General features: G+C 44.1%; 1 protein-coding gene across 4 annotated transcripts in view; it reads left to right on the top strand.

The window, feature by feature from the left end:
- Positions 1-19342, top strand: part of DPYD (dihydropyrimidine dehydrogenase) — a 1322423-nt gene extending 1303081 nt beyond the window's left edge. For all 4 annotated transcript variants that reach the window (XM_056528554.1, XM_056528555.1, XM_056528557.1 and 1 more), the window contains one exon: positions 18920-19342. In XM_056528554.1, the coding sequence (XP_056384529.1) occupies positions 18920-19090 (171 nt within the window). In that variant the 3' untranslated portion in view covers positions 19091-19342. The remainder of the gene's footprint in view (positions 1-18919) is intronic.
- Positions 19343-19966: the final 624 nt, after the last annotated feature.

Raw genomic sequence — 19966 nt, 5'->3', positions numbered from 1 at the left:
CCTGCCCAAACCGACTGCACTCTCCACTCCCTCTCCTGACATGCCTTCCCTGAGCCACTACATATCTTCAACCGCACTGCCCCGACTCCCACAAGACACTATACTCGCGCTTGAAGCCCCTTTCTCACAGGAGGAACTAGACTCAGCAATAACAACATTACCCTCTGGTGAAAGCCCTGGGCCAAACGGTTATACGGCCAAATTTTATAAGACTCTTAAGACGGAACTACTGGCTCCCCTCCTCCAGACATTTAATATGATATCTCCTGATTCCCATCCCCCTCCCTCGTTCCTACAAGCATTTGTGACGGTCATACCTAAGGAGGTTAAGGACCCCTTACTATTCCCGAGCTACCGCCCCATATCATTAATTAATGTCGATGCCAAACTGTTTGCGAAATTGCTGGCGAACAGGTTGGCGGACCATCTGGGCTCCCTTATCCATCCCGATCAGGTGGGCTTCGTCCGGGGGAGGGAAGCGAGGGATAACACCTTGAGGGCGTTTTCTTCGGTCCATTGTGCCAGTCGCCTTGGAACTCCCCTCTTGCTTCTCTCCCTGGATGCAGAAAAGGCATTTGATCGAGTGGACTGGGGCTTCCTAGCGGCCATGCTTTCCCAGATTGGCCTAGATAAGAACATCATGGGGAAGATCATGGCGCTTTACTCTTCACCTAGAGCGCAACTTCGAATCAACGGCCAACTATCTAAGCCCTTCCTTATCCATAATGGCATGAGACAGGGATGTCCCCTGTCTCCAATTCTATATGTTCTATGCATGGAACACCTCCTAGTAGACATAAGGCGTAACCCTGACATACGGGGGTTATCCCTGTCCTCATCCCATTTTAAGTGTTCGGCCTTTGCAGACGATCTGCTCTTGTTTCTCTCCTCCCCTATGACATCCCTGCCCTCCCTTATGGCTACTATACTGATCTTTGCTGCCCATAGCAATTATAAGTTGAACACTTCTAAATGTGAAGCCTTGCCTATATTGCTACCAACCCAAGTCCTAGATTTCCTTAAAGCCTCCTACCCGTTCCGGTGGCAAACACACTCACTGAAATATCTGGGAGTACAGGTGCCCAACAACCTAACAGATACTTACCGCCTTAACTTCCCCCCTTTCCTACAGACGTTGAGCTCGGACTTGGCCAGATGGGAATGCAGAGACTTCTCGTGGCTGGGTAGGATTAACATATTTAAGATGAACGTCCTCCCTCGTCTGCTATATCTTTTTTCTGGTATACCAGTATTCCTGCCACGTTCCTTCTTCCGGGAGGTGTCTACGACTCAGACTGACTTTGTTTGGGCGCCCACGCTTGGCCAGAAGGACGCTATACAGACGTAAATCGGACGGTGGGCTAGCCCTACCGGACATTACTTCATACTATATAGCTATGGCACTCAACAGAGTATTAGATGGGTTCCACCATAGGCAGACCAAACAATGGGTATCCCTTGAAACTGCTACCTCTGAGCTTGACATTAAATCTATCCTCTGGATGCCGAAGGGTACCTAGAAATCCAACACAGATACCCCACCAGTTACATCTGCACTTATCAGGATATATCACACTTACCTTGCTCGGGGGTCGATTGTGTCTCCCTCGGGCCAGCTTACCCCCCTCTTTCGAAATCCAGTTTTCCTGCCAGCCTTCCGGACCTACACCTTCCTCTACCTCCGACGAGATGATGCCCCCTCCTTCAGGGACCTACTGGCCCCTGAGGGATTACAACCCCTCCCTGACCTGGTCAACATCCACGCACCTACTCCAACGAATACATTCCAATACGCACAGCTCAATCATTTTTACAGAACGCAACAAGATCACCTAGACCTCCACAGACAATTGACACCCTTTGAGAGGCTCTGTTCCTCTTCTGCTCCAGTTTCTAAATCTATAAGTAAGTTATACTCACTCCTCTTAGAGGGGCACTCTGCTGAACCCCCAGTGTTTTGTGCTACATGGGAAAAAGAACTAAATATCCATATCTCACTGGCGGAGTGGAATCAGGCCTTCTCTTGGTGCCACAGGTCCTCCACCTCATGCAAAGCCCACAAGACGAATTATAAAATCTTGACTAGGTGGTACCAAGTACCTTCATTACTTGCTCACATTTACCCGAATGTTCCGGATGTGTGCTGGAGATGTGGAGAACCTGGAGGCACAATGTCCCACGTCTGGTTAGACTGCCCCCACCTAGCAGTGTTCTGGTCCCAGGTACTAGACATCATCTCCCGGCTGACCTTGACACCGATCCCCAAGTCACCTAAACCGATCCTCTTATCTATCCTCCGCAGCAATACACCACATCCTTCTACACGTCTAACACACTTTCTCCTCTTGACGGCTAGAACAGTGATACCAAGACTGTGGAAGTCCTCGACGCCTCCCTCAGTCTCCTCTTGGCTTAAGGAAGTTACCTACCTTTGCAGAATGGAGGAACTACTTGCAGATTCCCGGAAGCAAATTGACAAGTTATATGCCGTTTGGCGACCTTGGATGGAGTTTGTGTCGACTAGCGACTTTGAGACCCTGCACTTGAGTGATTCATCACTATAACCCAAGATAAATTGCTGTCCTATGACTAGCTGTGATGGCCCGGATCGCCCGGGGGTCGCGAACATCGCCCCTACTATGAGGTAACCGCACTGTTTATCCTTGACCTATGACCTCTCTCTTTCCTCTCCCTACATCTCTGCAACAAACAACAACTCCAGATATCAGGTAACGTTCCGCTACATGTGTGTGAGATAAGACAAGAAATAACAACAATGTAACAAACAACAACTCCGTATATCAGATAACGTTCTCTATATGTGTGTGAGATAACACAATAGATATAACAACATAACAAACAACAACTCCAGATATCAGGTAACGTTCCGCTATATGTGTGTGAGATAAGACAAGAAATAACAACAATGTAACAAACAACAACTCCGGATATCAGGTAACGTTCCGCTACATGTGTGTGAGATAAGACAAGAAATAACAACAATGTAACAAACAACAACTCCGTATATCAGATAACGTTCTCTATATGTGTGTGAGATAACACAATAGATATAACAACATAACAAACAACAACTCCAGATATCAGGTAACGTTCCGCTATATGTGTGTGAGATAAGACAAGAAATAACAACAATGTAACAAACAACAACTCCGGATATCAGGTAACGTTCTGCTATATGTGTGTGAGATAACACAAGAAATAACAACAATGTAACAAAAAATGACTCCGGATATCAGGTAACGTTCCGCTATATGTGTGTGAGATAATACAAGAAATAACAACAATGTAACAAAAAATGACTCCGGATATCAGGTAACGTTCCGCTATATGTGTGTGAGATAACACAATAAATATAACAACAATGTAACAAACAACAACTGCAGATATCAGGTAATGTTCTCTATATGTGTGTGAGATAACACAATAGATATAACAACATAACAAACAACAACTGCAGATATCAGGTAACGTTCCGCTATATGTGTATGAGATAATACAAGAAATAACAACAATGTAACAAAAAATGACTCCGGATATCAGGTAACGTTCCGCTATATGTGTGTGAGATAATACAAGAAATAACAACAATGTAACAAAAAATGACTCCGGATATCAGGTAACATTCCGCTATATGTGTGTGAGATAACACAAGAAATAACAATATAACAAACAACAACTCCGGATATCAGGTAACGTTCTCTATATGTGTGTGAGATAACACAATAGATATAACAATAAGGTAACAAACAATGACTACAGACTAAGGCTCTACGTAGCCAGAACTGGGACACAGTGTAGCACATGGATTTGGACAATGTGCAGCCCCCCCCCCCCCCCCCAGTACTGTTGAACAAAATGTAGATTCCTATTGTACCTGTCCCCGATTTCCAGGGGCTCCTGGGACTGAGTGGTTGATGACTTATCCACAGGACACTCTGTGACCGCACCGATCAGTGCAGAAACAGAATGTCCACAGTGGGTGGGGCCGGAGGCCGTGGCTCTTTACGATGTTTAGTAGCCATGTTGGGATCCTACAGCTCCGCTCCTCTCCTCTAGTGCGGCTCCTGGCTAGATCAGGATATATCAGAATATTTGGGCCACTTCTGAGTCTGTAACAGACTTGTATGGGACTATTGGCAACTCCATCTCCAGATCGCGATAGAAAACAAGTCACAGGATCAGAAGTGGCACCATTATTTTGGGACACATCCTGCCGCTGGGAGCACCTTTAGAGGTACCCTTTAAAGTGAAAGAAGGCGGAGCTACAGTAACCAGGTGCAACACTACACAATGTACAGAGCTGAGGCTCTTGGCTCCATTCACTGTATACATCTGGCGTTCCGGGTGTCAGTTCCGGATGATCCGCTATTGTCTTATCCTGAAGACGTCTTTTTCATATTCGTAAATCTTAGACCTATGGATCCAATTATATCCAAAGTCTTAAATCCCCTTGAGATTAAAGGGGTATTCCAGGAAAAAACTAGCCAGTTAATTTATAAAAAAAAGTTTTTTCCTGGATAACCCCTTTAAAATCAGTGACTGCATAAGTGGACGTGTTAGAGGAAGACTAGGTGACCAGGTAGATTGTCTAAAAGTCCGAAGATAATTTGGCCAAAGTTTTCATACCTCATCAACCACAATAGAGACACTTCTAGGATAATAATTGGAGAACCCCCAAGTTATGTCCACGTCCTGTTTGTGAACTAAACTCGGGGATCCTGTTGTATTTAGCAGAGATTTTTTTTTTTTTTAAGAGCCGAGGCGTGTGCTCTCTATCACCCAAAGTGCAAGAAAAAGTGCAAACGTGTCACACTAAAAAAACGTGCACAAAGGATGGCGTCTATCTCTAAGCCCTTCTCCAACAGGAGAGAGGCCCCTCAACAAACCTACCCTTCACCTCCGAGCCAAAAGGTACCTGCAAGGATCCAGGTTCGATGCCCCTTTTCGCCAAAGCTACTAAGGGGCCGAAAATGCACCTGGCTTCAACCTAGGCGTTAACCAAGGTATCAGCTGATGAGCCGTATACTGGAGGCATCTTGACCAAAGCAAAGATGCCCAGGGGTTGCAGGGAGGTGAGGAACCTAATGGCCACACACACCTCCCCTAGACCGCCAGGAGGGACACCCAGAAGGGCTACCGCATCCTGACAATCCTATGTACAAATAAAGACACAAATGTGGCACAGTGACAAACAAAAATAATAAATAAGTGGACGAGTGCAGATATACTGTCCGGTCATCCGGCCCGGATCTATAAAAATTGCCCTGATCCTAGCCAGAAGGCCGGGATACCAAGGGTGAGTGCCACAAGGTGAAGAGTATAGTGCAGTGCGTTCACTCAGTGAGTCCATCCTCCCAATGAGTTTCGGCACCTTGGGGTCACCACTCCCTGAGGCACAAAAGTACCTCGGCTCTACACCCCTCTACCTCATGGCGAGACCCGGAGGGAGCAGGTCACATCGGGGCAGCCATCGAGCTGATTCCTCAGAACTAGTCCCGGAACGTCCCGGTACACCTGCCCCCTCAATGCAGCACCCATCCCCACCAGCCCCATACCGGCGGGCATTCACCACCAGCATGAAACTGATAAGTACAGATACTACACTTGATCTTAGCCAAAAGGCCATAGTGTCCCTATTCCCAAAAAATTGTTTTTAATATTAGCAGAGATGGGAGATAAAATCATAAAATATATTCAGGCCCGATCCTCCATCGATGCTGAGGAAGGTCCAGAGGTGTTTAGGGAGGTCTATATCATAAATTAGGGAGGTCTATATCATAAATTAGGGAGGTCTATATCATAAATTAAGGAGATCTATATCATAAATTAGGGAGGTCTATATCATAAATTAGGGAGGTCTATATCATAAATTAGGGAGGTCTATATCATAAATTAGGGAGGTCTATATCATAAATTAGGGAGGTCTATATCATAAATTAGGGAGGTCTATATCATAAATTAAGGAGATCTATATCATAAATTAGGGAGGTCTATATCATAAATTAGGGAGGTCTATATCATAAATTAGGCAGGTCTTTATCATAAATTAGGGAGGTCTATATCATAAATTAGGGAAGTCTATATCATAAATTAGGGATGTCTATATCATAAATTAGGGAGGTCTATATCATAAATTAGGGAGGTCTATATCATAAATTAGGGAGGTCTATATCATAAATTAGGGAAGTCTATATCATAAATTAAGGAGGTTATGATAATGACCTCCCTAATTTATGATATAGACCTCCCTAATTTATGATATAGACCTCCCTAATTTATGATATAGACCTCCCTAATTTATGATATAGACCTCCCTAATTTATGATATAGACCTCCCTATCTGCATTCCTGTGGCAGTCAAACACACAGTGGAGTGCAGGACTCTATTATCTGCTGTCCTGTAGCAGTCAAACATGCAGTGGAGTGCAGCACTCTATTATCTGCAGTCCTGTGGCATTCAAACACACAGAGCTTTTGTTTCTACATTATTCTTATATAGACAGGGCTGTGTCTGAGCCCTATAGGCAGTTATTTCCCCCTCATGGCTTGGTGTTTGCTCTGATATACATTGTCAGCTGTGAGGCCTTATATAGACAGGGCTGTGTCTGAGCTCTACAGGCAGTTCTTTCCTCCTCATGGCTTGGTGTTTTCTCTGATATACATTGTCAGCTGTGAGATCTTATATAGACAGGGCTGTGTCTGAGCTCTACAGGCAGTTCTTTCTGCCTCATGGCTTGGTGTTTGCTCTGATATACATTGTCAGCTGTGAGATCTTATATAGACAGGGCTGTATCTGAGCTCTACAGGCAGTTCTTTCACCCTCATGGCTTGGTGTTTGCTCTGATATACATTGTCAGCTTTGAGGCCTTATATAGACAGGGCTGACTGAGCTCTACAGGCAGTTCTTTCCGCCTCATGGTGTTTGCTCTGATATACATTGTCAGCTGTGAGATCTTATATAGACAGGGCTGTGTCTGAGCTCTACATGCAGTTCTTTCCCCCTCATGGCTCAGTGTTTGCTCTGATATACATTGTCAGCTGTGAGACCTTATATAGACAGGGCTGTGTCTGAGCTCTACGGGCAGTTCTTTCCCCCTCATGGCTTGGTGTTTGCTCTGATATACATTGTGAGCTGTGAGACTTTATATAGACAGGGCTGTGTCTGAGCTCTACAGGCAGTTCTTTCCCCCTCATGGCTCAGTGTTTTCTCTGATATACATTGCCAGCTGTGAGGCCTTATATAGACAGGGCTGTGTCTGAGCTCTATAGGCACTTCTTTCCACCTCATGGCTTGGTGTTTGCTCTGATATACATTTTCAGCTGTGAGACCTTATATAGACAGGGCTGTGTCTGAGCTCTACAGGCAGTTATCTCCTTCTCATGGCTCGGTGTTTGCTCTGATATACATTGTCAGCTGTGAGACCTTATATAGACAGGGCTGTGTCTGAGCTCTACAGGCAGTTATTTTCTTCTCATGGCTTGGTGTTTGCTCTGATATATATAGAAAGGGCTGTGTCTGATCTTTACAGGCAGTTCTTTCCACCTCATAGCTTGGTGTTTGCTCTGATATACATTGTCAGCTGTGAGATCTTATATAGACAGGGCTGTGTCTGAGCTCTACAGGCAGTTCTTTCTCCCTCATGGCTTGGTGTTTGCTCTGATATACATTTTCAGCTGTGAGACCTTATATAGATAGGTCTGACTCTTAGCTCTACAGACAATTATTTTCCCCTCATGGCTTGGTGTTTGCGCTGATATACGTTGTCAGCTGTGAGGCCTTATATAGACAGGGCTGTGCCTGAGCTCTACAGGCAGTTCTTTCTCCCTCATGGCTTGGTGTTTTCTCTGATATACATTGTCAGCTGTGAGGCCTTATATAGACAGGGCTGTTTCTGAGCTCTACAGGCAGTTATTTCCCCCTCATGGCTCAGTGTTTGCTCTGATATACATTGTCAGCTGTGAGGCCTTATATAGACAGGGCTGTGTATGATCTCTACAGGCAGTTCTTTCTCCCTCATGGCTTGGAGTTTGCTCTGATATATGTTGTCAGCTATGAGGCCTTATATAGACAGGGCTGTGTCTGAGCTCTACAGGCAGTTATTTTCACCTCATGGCTCGTGTTTGCTCTGACATACGTTGTCAGCTGTGAGGCCTTATATAGATAAGGCTGTGTCTGAGCTCTACAGGCAGTTCTTTTCCCCTCATGGTGTTTGCTCTGATATACATTGTCAGCTGTGAGACTTTATATAGACAGGGCTGTGTCTGAGCTCTACAGGCAGTTATTTCCCCCTCATGGCTTGGTGTTTGCTCTGATATGCATTGTCAGTTGTGAGGCCTTATATAGACAGGGCTGTGTCTGAGCTCTACAGGCAGTTATCTCCTTCTCATGGCTCGGTGTTTGCTCTGATATACATTGTCAGCTGTGAGACCTTATATAGACAGGGCTGTGTCTGAGCTCTACAGGCAGTTATTTTCTTCTCATGGCTTGGTGTTTGCTCTGATATATATAGAAAGGGCTGTGTCTGATCTTTACAGGCAGTTCTTTCCACCTCATAGCTTGGTGTTTGCTCTGATATACATTGTCAGCTGTGAGATCTTATATAGACAGGGCTGTGTCTGAGCTCTACAGGCAGTTCTTTCTCCCTCATGGCTTGGTGTTTGCTCTGATATACATTTTCAGCTGTGAGACCTTATATAGATAGGTCTGACTCTTAGCTCTACAGACAATTATTTTCCCCTCATGGCTTGGTGTTTGCGCTGATATACGTTGTCAGCTGTGAGGCCTTATATAGACAGGGCTGTGTCTGAGCTCTACAGGCAGTTCTTTTCCCCTCATGGTGTTTGCTCTGATATACATTGTCAGCTGTGAGACTTTATATAGACAGGGCTGTGTCTGAGCTCTACAGGCAGTAATTTCCCTCTCATGGCTTGGTGTTTGCTCTGATATTCATTGTCAGCTGTGAGGCCTTATATAGACAGGGCTGTGTCTGAGCTCTACAGGCAGTTCTTTCACCCTCATGGCTTGGTGTTTGCTCTGATATACATTGTCAGCTGTGAGATCTTATATAGACAGGGCTGTGTCTGAGCTCTACAGGCAGTTATCTCCTTCTCATGGCTCGGTGTTTGCTCTGATATACATTGTCAGCTGTGAGACCTTATATAGACAGGGCTGTGTCTGAGCTCTACAGGCAGTTATTTTCTTCTCATGGCTTGGTGTTTGCTCTGATATATATAGAATGGGCTGTGTCTGATCTTTACAGGCAGTTCTTTCCACCTCATAGCTTGGTGTTTGCTCTGATATACATTGTCAGCTGTGAGATCTTATATAGACAGGGCTGTGTCTGAGCTCTACAGGCAGTTCTTTCTCCCTCATGGTGTTTGCTCTGATATATATAGAAAGGGCTGTGTCTGATCTTTACAGGCAGTTCTTTCCACCTCATAGCTTGGTGTTTGCTCTGATATACATTGTCAGCTGTGAGATCTTATATAGACAGGGCTGTGTCTTAGCTCTACAGGCAGTTCTTTCCACCTCATAGCTTGGTGTTTGCTCTGATATACATTGTCAGCTGTGAGATCTTATATAGACAGGGCTGTGTCTGATCTTTACAGGCAGTTCTTTCCCCCTCATGGTGTTTGCTCTGATATACATTGTCAGCTGTGAGACCTTATATAGACAGGGCTGTGTCTGAGCTCTACAGGCAGTTATTTTCTTCTCATGGCTTGGTGTTTGCTCTGATATATATATAGAAAGGGCTGTGTCTTAGCTCTACAGGCAGTTCTTTCCGCCTCATGGTGTTTGCTCCTATACACATTGTCAGCTGTGAGACTTTATATAGACAGGGCTGTGTCTGAGCTCTACAGGCAGTTCTTTCTCCCTCATGGTGTTTGCTCCTATACACATTGTCAGCTGTGAGACTTTATATAGACAGGGCTGTGTCTGAGCTCTACAGGCAGTTCTTTCCTCCTCATGGTGTTTGCTCCTATACACATTGTCAGCTGTGAGACTTTATATAGACAGGGCTGTGTCTTCCCAAATCCTGTCCAATCAGATGAATTTACCACAGATTACTCCAATCAAAGTGGAAATCAAGAGAAATGGGTGGAGCTAAATATCAAGTGTCATAGCAAAAGGTCTTAATACTTATGTCAATAGTAAATATATATATATGTTTATAAATGTGTAAAAATGATGGGGAAATAGCACAACGAAGTAAGCACAAGAAAAAGCATAAAATGTACAAAAAAAAAAGGGTGTGAAGACTTTCGGAAAGCATTGTAGATCCCCCGCTGTACACTTGTTATTATAGGTGTTATTATTGTTACCTAAAACTTATATAGTTATTATTAATCTCTATAGTTTATATAGTTATTATTGTCACCTATTATTAACCTGTTAAAGGGGTACTCCGCTGCTCAGCATTTGGAACAAACTGTTCCGAACGCTGGAGCCCGTGCCGGAAGCTCTTGACGTCATAGCCTCGCCCCCTCAATGCAAGTCTATGGGAGGGGGCGTGACGCCCCCTCCCATAGACTTGCATTGAGGGGGCGGGGTGTGAAATCATGAGAGGGCGGAGTCATGATGTCATGAGCTCCCGGTTCCAGCGCAGGAGCAGGAGCAGTGAATTTCGGCTACTATCAGTAACAGTCACTCACTGCTTAGACGGGGCAGTGGTGATCCCGCAGCTGCCCGGAATTTAACCCTTTGGTTGAAAATAAAACTTGCCGGTAGCTCAGTGAAGCTCACAATACCCCCGCATCGTGATCACTGGGGCTTCATGAGCCATAGGCCTTACCTTATACAGTGAGTACAATCCAATGACTGTATATAAAAGTCCTCTATAGGGACTTAAAAAGACTTAAAACATTTTATAAAAAAGGTTCTAAAATTATATAAATCCCCTCCTCTAATAAAAATAAAATTACCCTTATTTTCCCATTTCACAAAAAAAAAAATAAGAAAAAAATAAGAAAAATAGTGACATATTTGGTATCGCCGCATGCGTTTATGTCCAAACTATTAAAATAAAATGTTTATGATCCCGTACGGTAAACGGCGTAAAAAAAATAAATAAATAGAAAAGTGTATATTAATAGCAATACAGATTTTTAATCACATCATATATCAGAAAAAAATACATAAAAACCAATCAAAAATTCCCATCAAAACAAAAGTGTTATCAAAATAACCTACAGATCACAGCGCAAAAAAAATGAGCCCTCCTACATCCCCATATACGGAAAAATACAATAGTTATAGGGGTAAGAAAAGGACAATTATAGGCATTAGTGTTGCTCGCGAATATTCGCAATACGAATTTTATTCGCGAATTCGCGAATATTCGCGAATATAGCACTATATATTCGTAATTACGAATATTCATTTTTTTTTTTTTCCCAGTACACATCACAGTGATCACCCCTCTCTGCTTCCAGCTTGTGTAGTGTAAAGAAGGCTCTAATACTACTGTGTGAGACTGGTGTGCGAATTTTCGTATATGCGAAAATTTGCATATGCTAATATTCGCATATACGAATTTTTGCTTGTACGGGTTTTTGCATATGCAAATTTTCGCATATGTCAATTTTCGCACATGCGAATATTTGCATATGCGAAAATAAAACGCGAATATTCGCGAATTCGAATATGGCCTATGCCGCTCAACACTAATAGGCATATGAATTTTTTGAAGAAAAGTTAGCATTTTTTAAAGTAGTACAGTAATAGAAAAACGATATAAATTGGGTAACGTTTTAATCGCATTGACCTACAGACTAAAGATTAGAGATGAGCGAACTTACAGTAAATTTGATTCGTCACGAACTTTTCTGCTCGGCAGTTGATGACTTTTCCTGCATAAATTAGTTCAGCTTTCTGGTGCTCCCGTGGGCTGGAAAAAGTGGATACAGTCCTAGGAGACTCTTTCCTAGGACTGTATCCACCTTTTCCAGCCCACGGGAGCACCAGAAAGCTGAACTAATTTATGCAGGATAAGTCATCAACTGCCGAGCCGAGAAGTTCGTGACGAATCAAACTTACTGTAAGTTCGCTCATCTCTAATTATTACCTATAGTTTATATAATTATTAAAGTTGTTGTTATTATTATCTATAGTTTATATGGTTATTTTTGTTGTTATTGTAACCTATAGTTTATATAGTTATTATTGTTGTTGTTGTTATTGTAACCTATAGTTTATATAGTAATTATTGTTGTTGTTGTTATTGTTAGTATTTGTTACCTATAGTTTATATAGTTATTATTGTTCTTGTTGTTATTGTTAGTAGTTGGTAACCTATAGTTTATATAGTTATTATTGTTAGTATTTGTTAACCTATAGTTTATATAGTAATTATTGTTGTTGTTGTTATTGTTAGTAGTTGGTAACCTATAGTTTATATAGTTATTATTGTTGTTGTTGTTATTGTTAGTATTTGTTACCTATAGTTTATATAGTTATTATTGTTCTTGTTGTTATTGTTAGTAGTTGGTAACCTATAGTTTATATAGTTATTATTGTTGTTGTTGTTATTGTTAGTATTTGTTACCTATAGTTTATATAGTTATTATTGTTGTTGTTGTTATTGTTAGTAGTTGGTAACCTATAGTTTATATAGTAATTATTGTTGTTGTTGTTATTGTTAGTATTTGTTACCTATAGTTTATATAGTTATTATTGTTCTTGTTGTTATTGTTAGTAGTTGGTAACCTATAGTTTATATAGTTATTATTGTTGTTGTTGTTATTGTTAGTATTTGTTACCTATAGTTTATATAGTTATTATTGTTCTTGTTGTTATTGTTAGTAGTTGGTAACCTATAGTTCATATAGTTATTATTGTTAGTATTTGTTAACCTATAGTTTATATAGTTATTATTGTTCTTGTTGTTATTGTTAGTAGTTGGTAACCTATAGTTTATATAGTTATTATTGTTAGTATTTGTTAACCTATAGTTTATATAGTAATTATTGTTGTTGTTGTTATTGTTAGTATTTGTTACCTATAGTTTATAAAGTTATTGAGGGGCATTTACTAATCTTTTACTATGTAGTCTGGTTTTTACCCTGTTTTTTTCTACTTCATTTTTGACTCTGTGCGACAAATTTACTAAATTGTTGCACGGCATTAATAAATTTGGCGCACATAGGCAAAAGTGGGAAATTTACTTCATGTAGTAGAAAAAAATAGTCTGTTCCTTTTTCCTGCTGTCTGAATAGGTTTGGCTGCTGGTTTCCTTCTGGATCTTTTGTTTTTGAGTTTTTTTTTAGCTCTTTCACCACATCTAAATAATTCAATAACTACAGTGGTCCCTCAAGTTACAATATTAATTGGTTCCAGGAAAACCATTGTAAGTTGAAACCATTGTATGTTGAGACCATAACTCTATGGAAACATGGTAATTGGTTCTAAAGGCACCAAAATGTCATCCAAAAATAGGAAAAAGTGACAAAGAAAAGTAGATAACTAATATAGATAAAGCAAATCCTTACATATAAAAGTAAGAAAGATCTGCTGGGAGCTGTAAATCACTGTCTATGTCAGTGTTTCCCAAGCAGGGAGCCTCCAGCTGTTGCAAAACTATAACTCCCAGCATGCCTGGACAGCCAAAGGCTGTCCGGGCATGCTGGGAGTTGTAGTTTTGCAAAAGATGGGGCCACTCTGCTTGGGAAACACTGGTCTATGTAGAGGACAGGAGCTTCTTCAGGGGTCCTGTACAGTACAGGCAATGTCCCAAACAAGTAATGGAGTCGCCCTCACCTGGTGTCCAAAAGAGCAGCTAACCCTGATACAGGTAAAGAGTACAGAACATGTAATACCAGACACCAGTCAGTGCATACACTTCAGTAATACAGGGGTTTTACCAGTGAATGCCCATTTTGATTGGTTGGTTCTTCCAGCCATTGACACGTTTTACAGATCTGGACTGTCTGTAGCATTGTATGTTGAGTCTGGTTTCAACTTACGATGGTCCAGAAAAGACCATTGTATGTTGAAACTATTGTATGTTGAGGCCATTGTAAGTTGAGGGATCACTGTAAATTGTAGTCATGGCTCAGAAGTGGTAAACGGCGTTTAGTGTGTGTGTGTGTGTGTGTTTATTACATTTTTTTAACACAGTTTTTTTCTCCCTAAATGTACTTACACTTTTTTTTTTTTTTTTTTGGTTACTTCTTCTACAGATCTGTGTATCCTGTGGACTCCTTCGGATTCGGTGGACTACTTCGATGACCAGCGTTTTTCTTTGCTTGATGTTAATAAAATGGTTAACGAGGGCTTGTGGGGGAGTGTTTTTTGTAATAAATTTTTTTTTAAACCTGTTGTGTTTGATTTTTATTTTACTTTACTAGACAGGCTTAGCAGTGGAAGCTGTCTTATAGACTGAGTCCATTACTAAGCCGGGCTTAGCGTTAGCCACAAAAACAGCTAGCGCTAACCCCCAATTATTACCCCGGTACCCAACACCACAGGGGTGCCGGGAAGAGCCGGTACCAACAGGCCCGGAGCGTCAAAAATGGCGCTCCTGGGCCTAGGCGGTAACAGGCTGGCGTTATTTAGGTTGGGGAGGGCCAGTAACAATGGTCCTCGCCCACCCTGGTAACGTCAGGCTGTTACTGTTTGGTTGGTATTTGGTTGAGAATAAAAATAGGGGGACCCTATGCGTTTTTTTAATATATTTAATTATTTATTTAAAAAAAAAAAACGCATAGGGTCCCCCCTATTTTCATTCTCAGCCAAATACCAACCAAACAGTAACAGCCTGACGTTCCCAGGGTCGGCGAGGACCATTGTTACTGGCCCTCCCCAGCCTAAATAACGCCAGCCTGTTACCGCTTAGGCCCAGGAGCGCCATTTTTGACGCTCCAGGCCTGTTGGTACCGGCTCTTCCCGGCACCCCTGTGGCGTTGGGTACCGGGGTAATAATAGGGGGTGAGCACTAGCTGTTTTTGTGGCTAGCGCTAAGCCCAGGTTAGTAATGGACTCTGTCTATAAGACAGCTTCCACTACTAAGCCTGTCTAGTAAAGTAAGAAAAAAACACAACAGGTTTTAAAAAATTTTTATTACAAAAAACACTCCCCCACAAGCCCTCGTTAACCATTTTATTAAAATCAAATAAAGAAAAACGCTGGTCATCGAAGTAGTCCACCGAATCCGAAGGAGTCCACAGGATACACAGATCTGAAATGAGAAGAAAACAAAAAAATGGGTTAGTACATTTATTATCACCTGCTCACACATCTCCCGCCCCGCACGACTACAACTGCCAGCATGCCCTTACAGAAGGACATGCTGGGAGTTGTAGTTGTGTGGTGCAGGAGATGTGTGGGCAAGTGACAAGCTTGTCCCCTGCCCCCAGCTGCAGGACTACAACTCCCAGCATGCCCTTACAGTAAGGTGGGGCGGAGGCCGGGCACAGTATTTCCCAACCTGGGACTTGTAGTTTTGCAACATCTGGAGGCACCCTGGTTGGGAAACACTGTTTTAGGCCAGTGTTTCCCAACCAGGGTGCCTCCAGATGTTGCAAAACTACAAGCCCCAGCATGCCTGGACAGTCAAAGGCTGTCTAGGCATGCTGGGAGTTGTAGTTTTGCAACATCTGGAGGCAACCTGGCTGGGAAACACTGGCCTAAAACAGTGTTTCCCAACCAGGGTGCCTCCAGATGTTGCAAAACTACAAGTCCCAGCATGCCTGGACAGTCAAAGGCTGTCTAGGCATGCTGGGAGTTGTAGTTTTGCAACATCTGGAGGCAACCTGGCTGGGAAACACTGGCCTAAAACAGTGTTTCCCAACCAGGGTGCCTCCAGATGTTGCAAAACTACAAGCCCCAGCATGCCTGGACAGTCAAAGGCTGTCCAGGCATGCTGGGAGTTGTAGTCTTGCAACATCTGGAGGCACCCTGGTTGGGAAACACTGGCCTAAAACAGTGTTTCCCAACCAGGGTGACTGTTTTAGGCCAGTGTTTCCCAACTGTTTTAGGCCAGTGTTTCCCAACCAGGGTGCCTCCAGCTGTTGCTAAACTACAACTCCCAGCATGCCTGGACAGCCAAAGGCTGTCCAGGCATGCTGGGAGTTGTAGTCTTGCAACAACTGGAGGCACCCTGGTTGGGAAGCCTGCGCAACTTACCGGCTTCCGTAGGATCCAGCGCTGCACGACACTGCCGCGCGACGATCTCCGACAGCGATCGTCGCTGGAGCCTCGGAAGGGTAAGTGAACTTCTTCGCCGGTCCCCTTCAGCTGTTTAGTTTTGCAACAGCTGGAGGACTACAGTTTACAGACCACAAACCAGGGGTCTGCAAACTGTGGCCCTCCAGCTGTTGCAAAACTACAACTCCCAGCATGCCTGGACAGCCAATGGCTGTCCAGGCATGCTGGGAGTTGTAGTCTTGCAACATCTGGAGGCACCCTGGTTGGGAAACACTGTTTTAGGCCAGTGTTTCCCAACAAGGGTGCCTCCAGCTGTTGCAAAACTACAACTCCCAGCATGCCCGGACAGCCAAAGGGTGTCCAGGCATGCTGGGAGTTGTAGTCTTGCAACATTTGGAGGCACCCTGGTTGGGAAGCTTGCGCAACTTACCGGCTTCCGTAGGATCCAGCGCTGCACGACACTGCCGCGCGACGATCTCCGTCAGCGATCGTCGCTGGAGCCTCGGAAGGGTAAGTGAACTTCTTCGCCGGTCCCAGCATGCCCTTACAGTAAGGTGGGGCGGAGGCCGGGCACAGTATTTCCCAACCTGGGACTTGTAGTTTTGCAACATCTGGAGGCACCCTGGTTGGGAAACACTGTTTTAGGCCAGTGTTTCCCAACCAGGGTGCCTCCAGATGTTGCAAAACTACAAGTCCCAGCATGCCTGGACAGTCAAAGGCTGTCTAGGCATGCTGGGAGTTGTAGTTTTGCAACATCTGGAGGCAACCTGGCTGGGAAACACTGGCCTAAAACAGTGTTTCCCAACCAGGGTGCCTCCAGATGTTGCAAAACTACAAGCCCCAGCATGCCTGGACAATCAAAGGCTGTCCAGGCATGCTGGGAGTTGTAGTCTTGCAACATCTGGAGGCACCCTGGTTGGGAAACACTGGCCTAAAACAGTGTTTCCCAACCAGGGTGACTGTTTTAGGCCAGTGTTTCCCAACTGTTTTAGGCCAGTGTTTCCCAACCAGGGTGCCTCCAGCTGTTGCTAAACTACAACTCCCAGCATGCCTGGACAGCCAAAGGCTGTCCAGGCATGCTGGGAGTTGTAGTCTTGCAACAACTGGAGGCACCCTGGTTGGGAAGCCTGCGCAACTTACCGGCTTCCGTAGGATCCAGCGCTGCACGACACTGCCGCGCGACGATCTCCGACAGCGATCGTCGCTGGAGCCTCGGAAGGGTAAGTGAACTTCTTCGCCGGTCCCCTTCAGCTGTTTAGTTTTGCAACAGCTGGAGGACTACAGTTTACAGACCACAAACCAGGGGTCTGCAAACTGTGGCCCTCCAGCTGTTGCAAAACTACAACTCCCAGCATGCCTGGACAGCCAATGGCTGTCCAGGCATGCTGGGAGTTGTAGTCTTGCAACAGCTGGAGGCACCCTGGTTGGGAAACACTGTTTTAGGCCAGTGTTTCCCAACAAGGGTGCCTCCAGCTGTTGCAAAACTACAACTCCCAGCATGCCCGGACAGCCAAAGGGTGTCCAGGCATGCTGGGAGTTGTAGTCTTGCAACATTTGGAGGCACCCTGGTTGGGAAGCTTGCGCAACTTACCGGCTTCCGTAGGATCCAGCGCTGCACGACACTGCCGCGCGACGATCTCCGTCAGCGATCGTCGCTGGAGCCTCGGAAGGGTAAGTGAACTTCTTCGCCGGTCCCCTTCAGCTGTTTAGTTTTGCAACAGCTGGAGGACTACAGTTTACAGACCACACACCAGTGGTCTGCAAACTGTGGCCCTCCAGCTGTTGCAAAACTACAACACCCAGCATGCCCTGACAGCCAAAGCCTATGGCTCTCAGGGCAGGAGCCCGGGCTGACATTACAGTGCAGCCGCCCGGGCTCCTCATACGGTCTCCCCGCTACCCCCCTTGTCTCCCGCCCGGGCTCCTCATACGTCCTCCCCGCTACCCCCCCCCTTGTCTCCCGCCCGCGCCGCTCAGCTCCCGCTGCTACAAGACTACAACTCCCAGCATGTCCTCACTGTAAGGGCATGCTGGGACTTGTAGTCTTGCAACAGCAGACACATGGGAGTTGTGTGGCGCTGGCAGGTGAGAGGGGGGGATGTAAATCACTGTAGTGTCCCGGTAGTGAGGGTAGCGGGGAGAAAGTATGTCGGAGCCCGGGCGGCAGTAGCTTTTCCTGCTCCATGTTGGAGCTGGAGTAAATTTAGTCAATTTTTATGGCCGTTGCGACAGTTTATTGCGCAACTGCGACTGTCTCAGTTAATAAATTCCTGACCACTGCAAGTAAAAAGTGAAAACTTGCGTAAATTAAGCGGGAAATTTTTTTTTGACTTTCTAGCTCTTGCTAGAGAAAGTCGCACAATTTATAGGGTAGGCGCAATTGCGACAATTTTGCGCCAAAAATAGTCAGAAAAAAATGACTAAACCCCTTAGTAAATGCCTGTCATTGTTGTTACTGTTATTATTGTTAGTATTTGTTACCTTTAGTTTATATAGTTATTGTTGTTGTTATTATTGTTAATAGTTGTTAATCTATAGTTATTATTGTTAGTATTTGTTACTTTTACTTTATATACTTATATCTCAGCTAAATATATTTTTCTCGGGGATCTTTTCATCTGCAGCCGACTTGTTTCCATGGCTCCAGTTTTAGCTTCTTCATCACACAAAGCTTTTAATGACAATGTGGACACAAATTGGGACAGCGTTGACCTTTGTTCCGTTGACATTGAAACCATTTATTTCTTCTTCCAGGCTATCGAGTTTGATCCCCGGACCCACTTGCCCACGGTGGGTGACAGCTGCACCGGCTGCACTCTGTGCTTCAGCGTCTGCCCTATTATTGACTGCATCAAGATGGTTACCAGGACGACACCTTATGTACCGAAAAGGGGCCTTCCTCTGAGCGTGAATCCTGTGTGTTAGGTCATTAGATCAGCAAATGATGTGGTGAACTTCACTTCTACCACGGCTGGATTACCGCCTCATTATCGCGCATCATTGGAAATCCAATCATCAGACGAAGATGATAGAGCGCAGAACGGCGCCTTAAATTATCGCCCTATGAAATTAATTCTTAGTCCTTTTGATAATTTTCTACCTGTATCACATGCATACGTGTCGGGGGGTTCGTAGTTGTAATAAAAATGGTTAATTTGGTAAATAAATCCGTCCTATAATGCAGCACGAGTGCCGTCCGCTCTTCATATTTCCTTTGTAGCTGAAAATTGTCAGACGTAATGAGTTATTGGGAAGAAAAAAAACAAAGAATAGCGGGAAGAATGGCGTCTGTGTACAGACAGTAGGTTTACAATGAGGATTTAACACTGGATTAAGTACTTTGTGCAGTGCGTCCACTGATAAAACATAATGTATTTCTTAATCCCTGGTACATTAGGGCTTATAATGGGCCCTGCTCCGCGCAGCATTATTAACGCTCTAAATGAACCCGCTCTGTTTCTAATGCGCCCATACCTCCTGATTACTGTTCCTCCCTATTAGTTTTCATTTATATGGAAAAACACTTAAACATTTAGCACAACTTTACATTTTGTGTGGACCGCAGCGCCTCAACGTGAAATATGGCGCAAACACGTCTATCAATCTCCTCTTCTGCGATGGTTTCGATTGTGCCATTGAATTACAATTGTCAATCTCATTAAAGGGGCTGGACAAGATTAGGAATAAAGAACAATAATTTGTTTCCCTACTCCTGCCCCCGGGGTTGTGTCTGGTATTACAGCTCAGCCTTAAAATGTTGTCCTCCTGCCAGTTCTGCAAAGTTTAGTGTGAAGAGATCCT

This window comes from Hyla sarda, chromosome 6 (assembly GCF_029499605.1).
Source record: "Hyla sarda isolate aHylSar1 chromosome 6, aHylSar1.hap1, whole genome shotgun sequence".
In the NCBI taxonomy this organism is placed as follows: Eukaryota; Metazoa; Chordata; class Amphibia; order Anura; family Hylidae; genus Hyla; species Hyla sarda.
The sequence above is the reverse complement of the archived record's forward strand: the minus strand, read 5'-3'. Positions and strand labels throughout refer to the sequence as shown.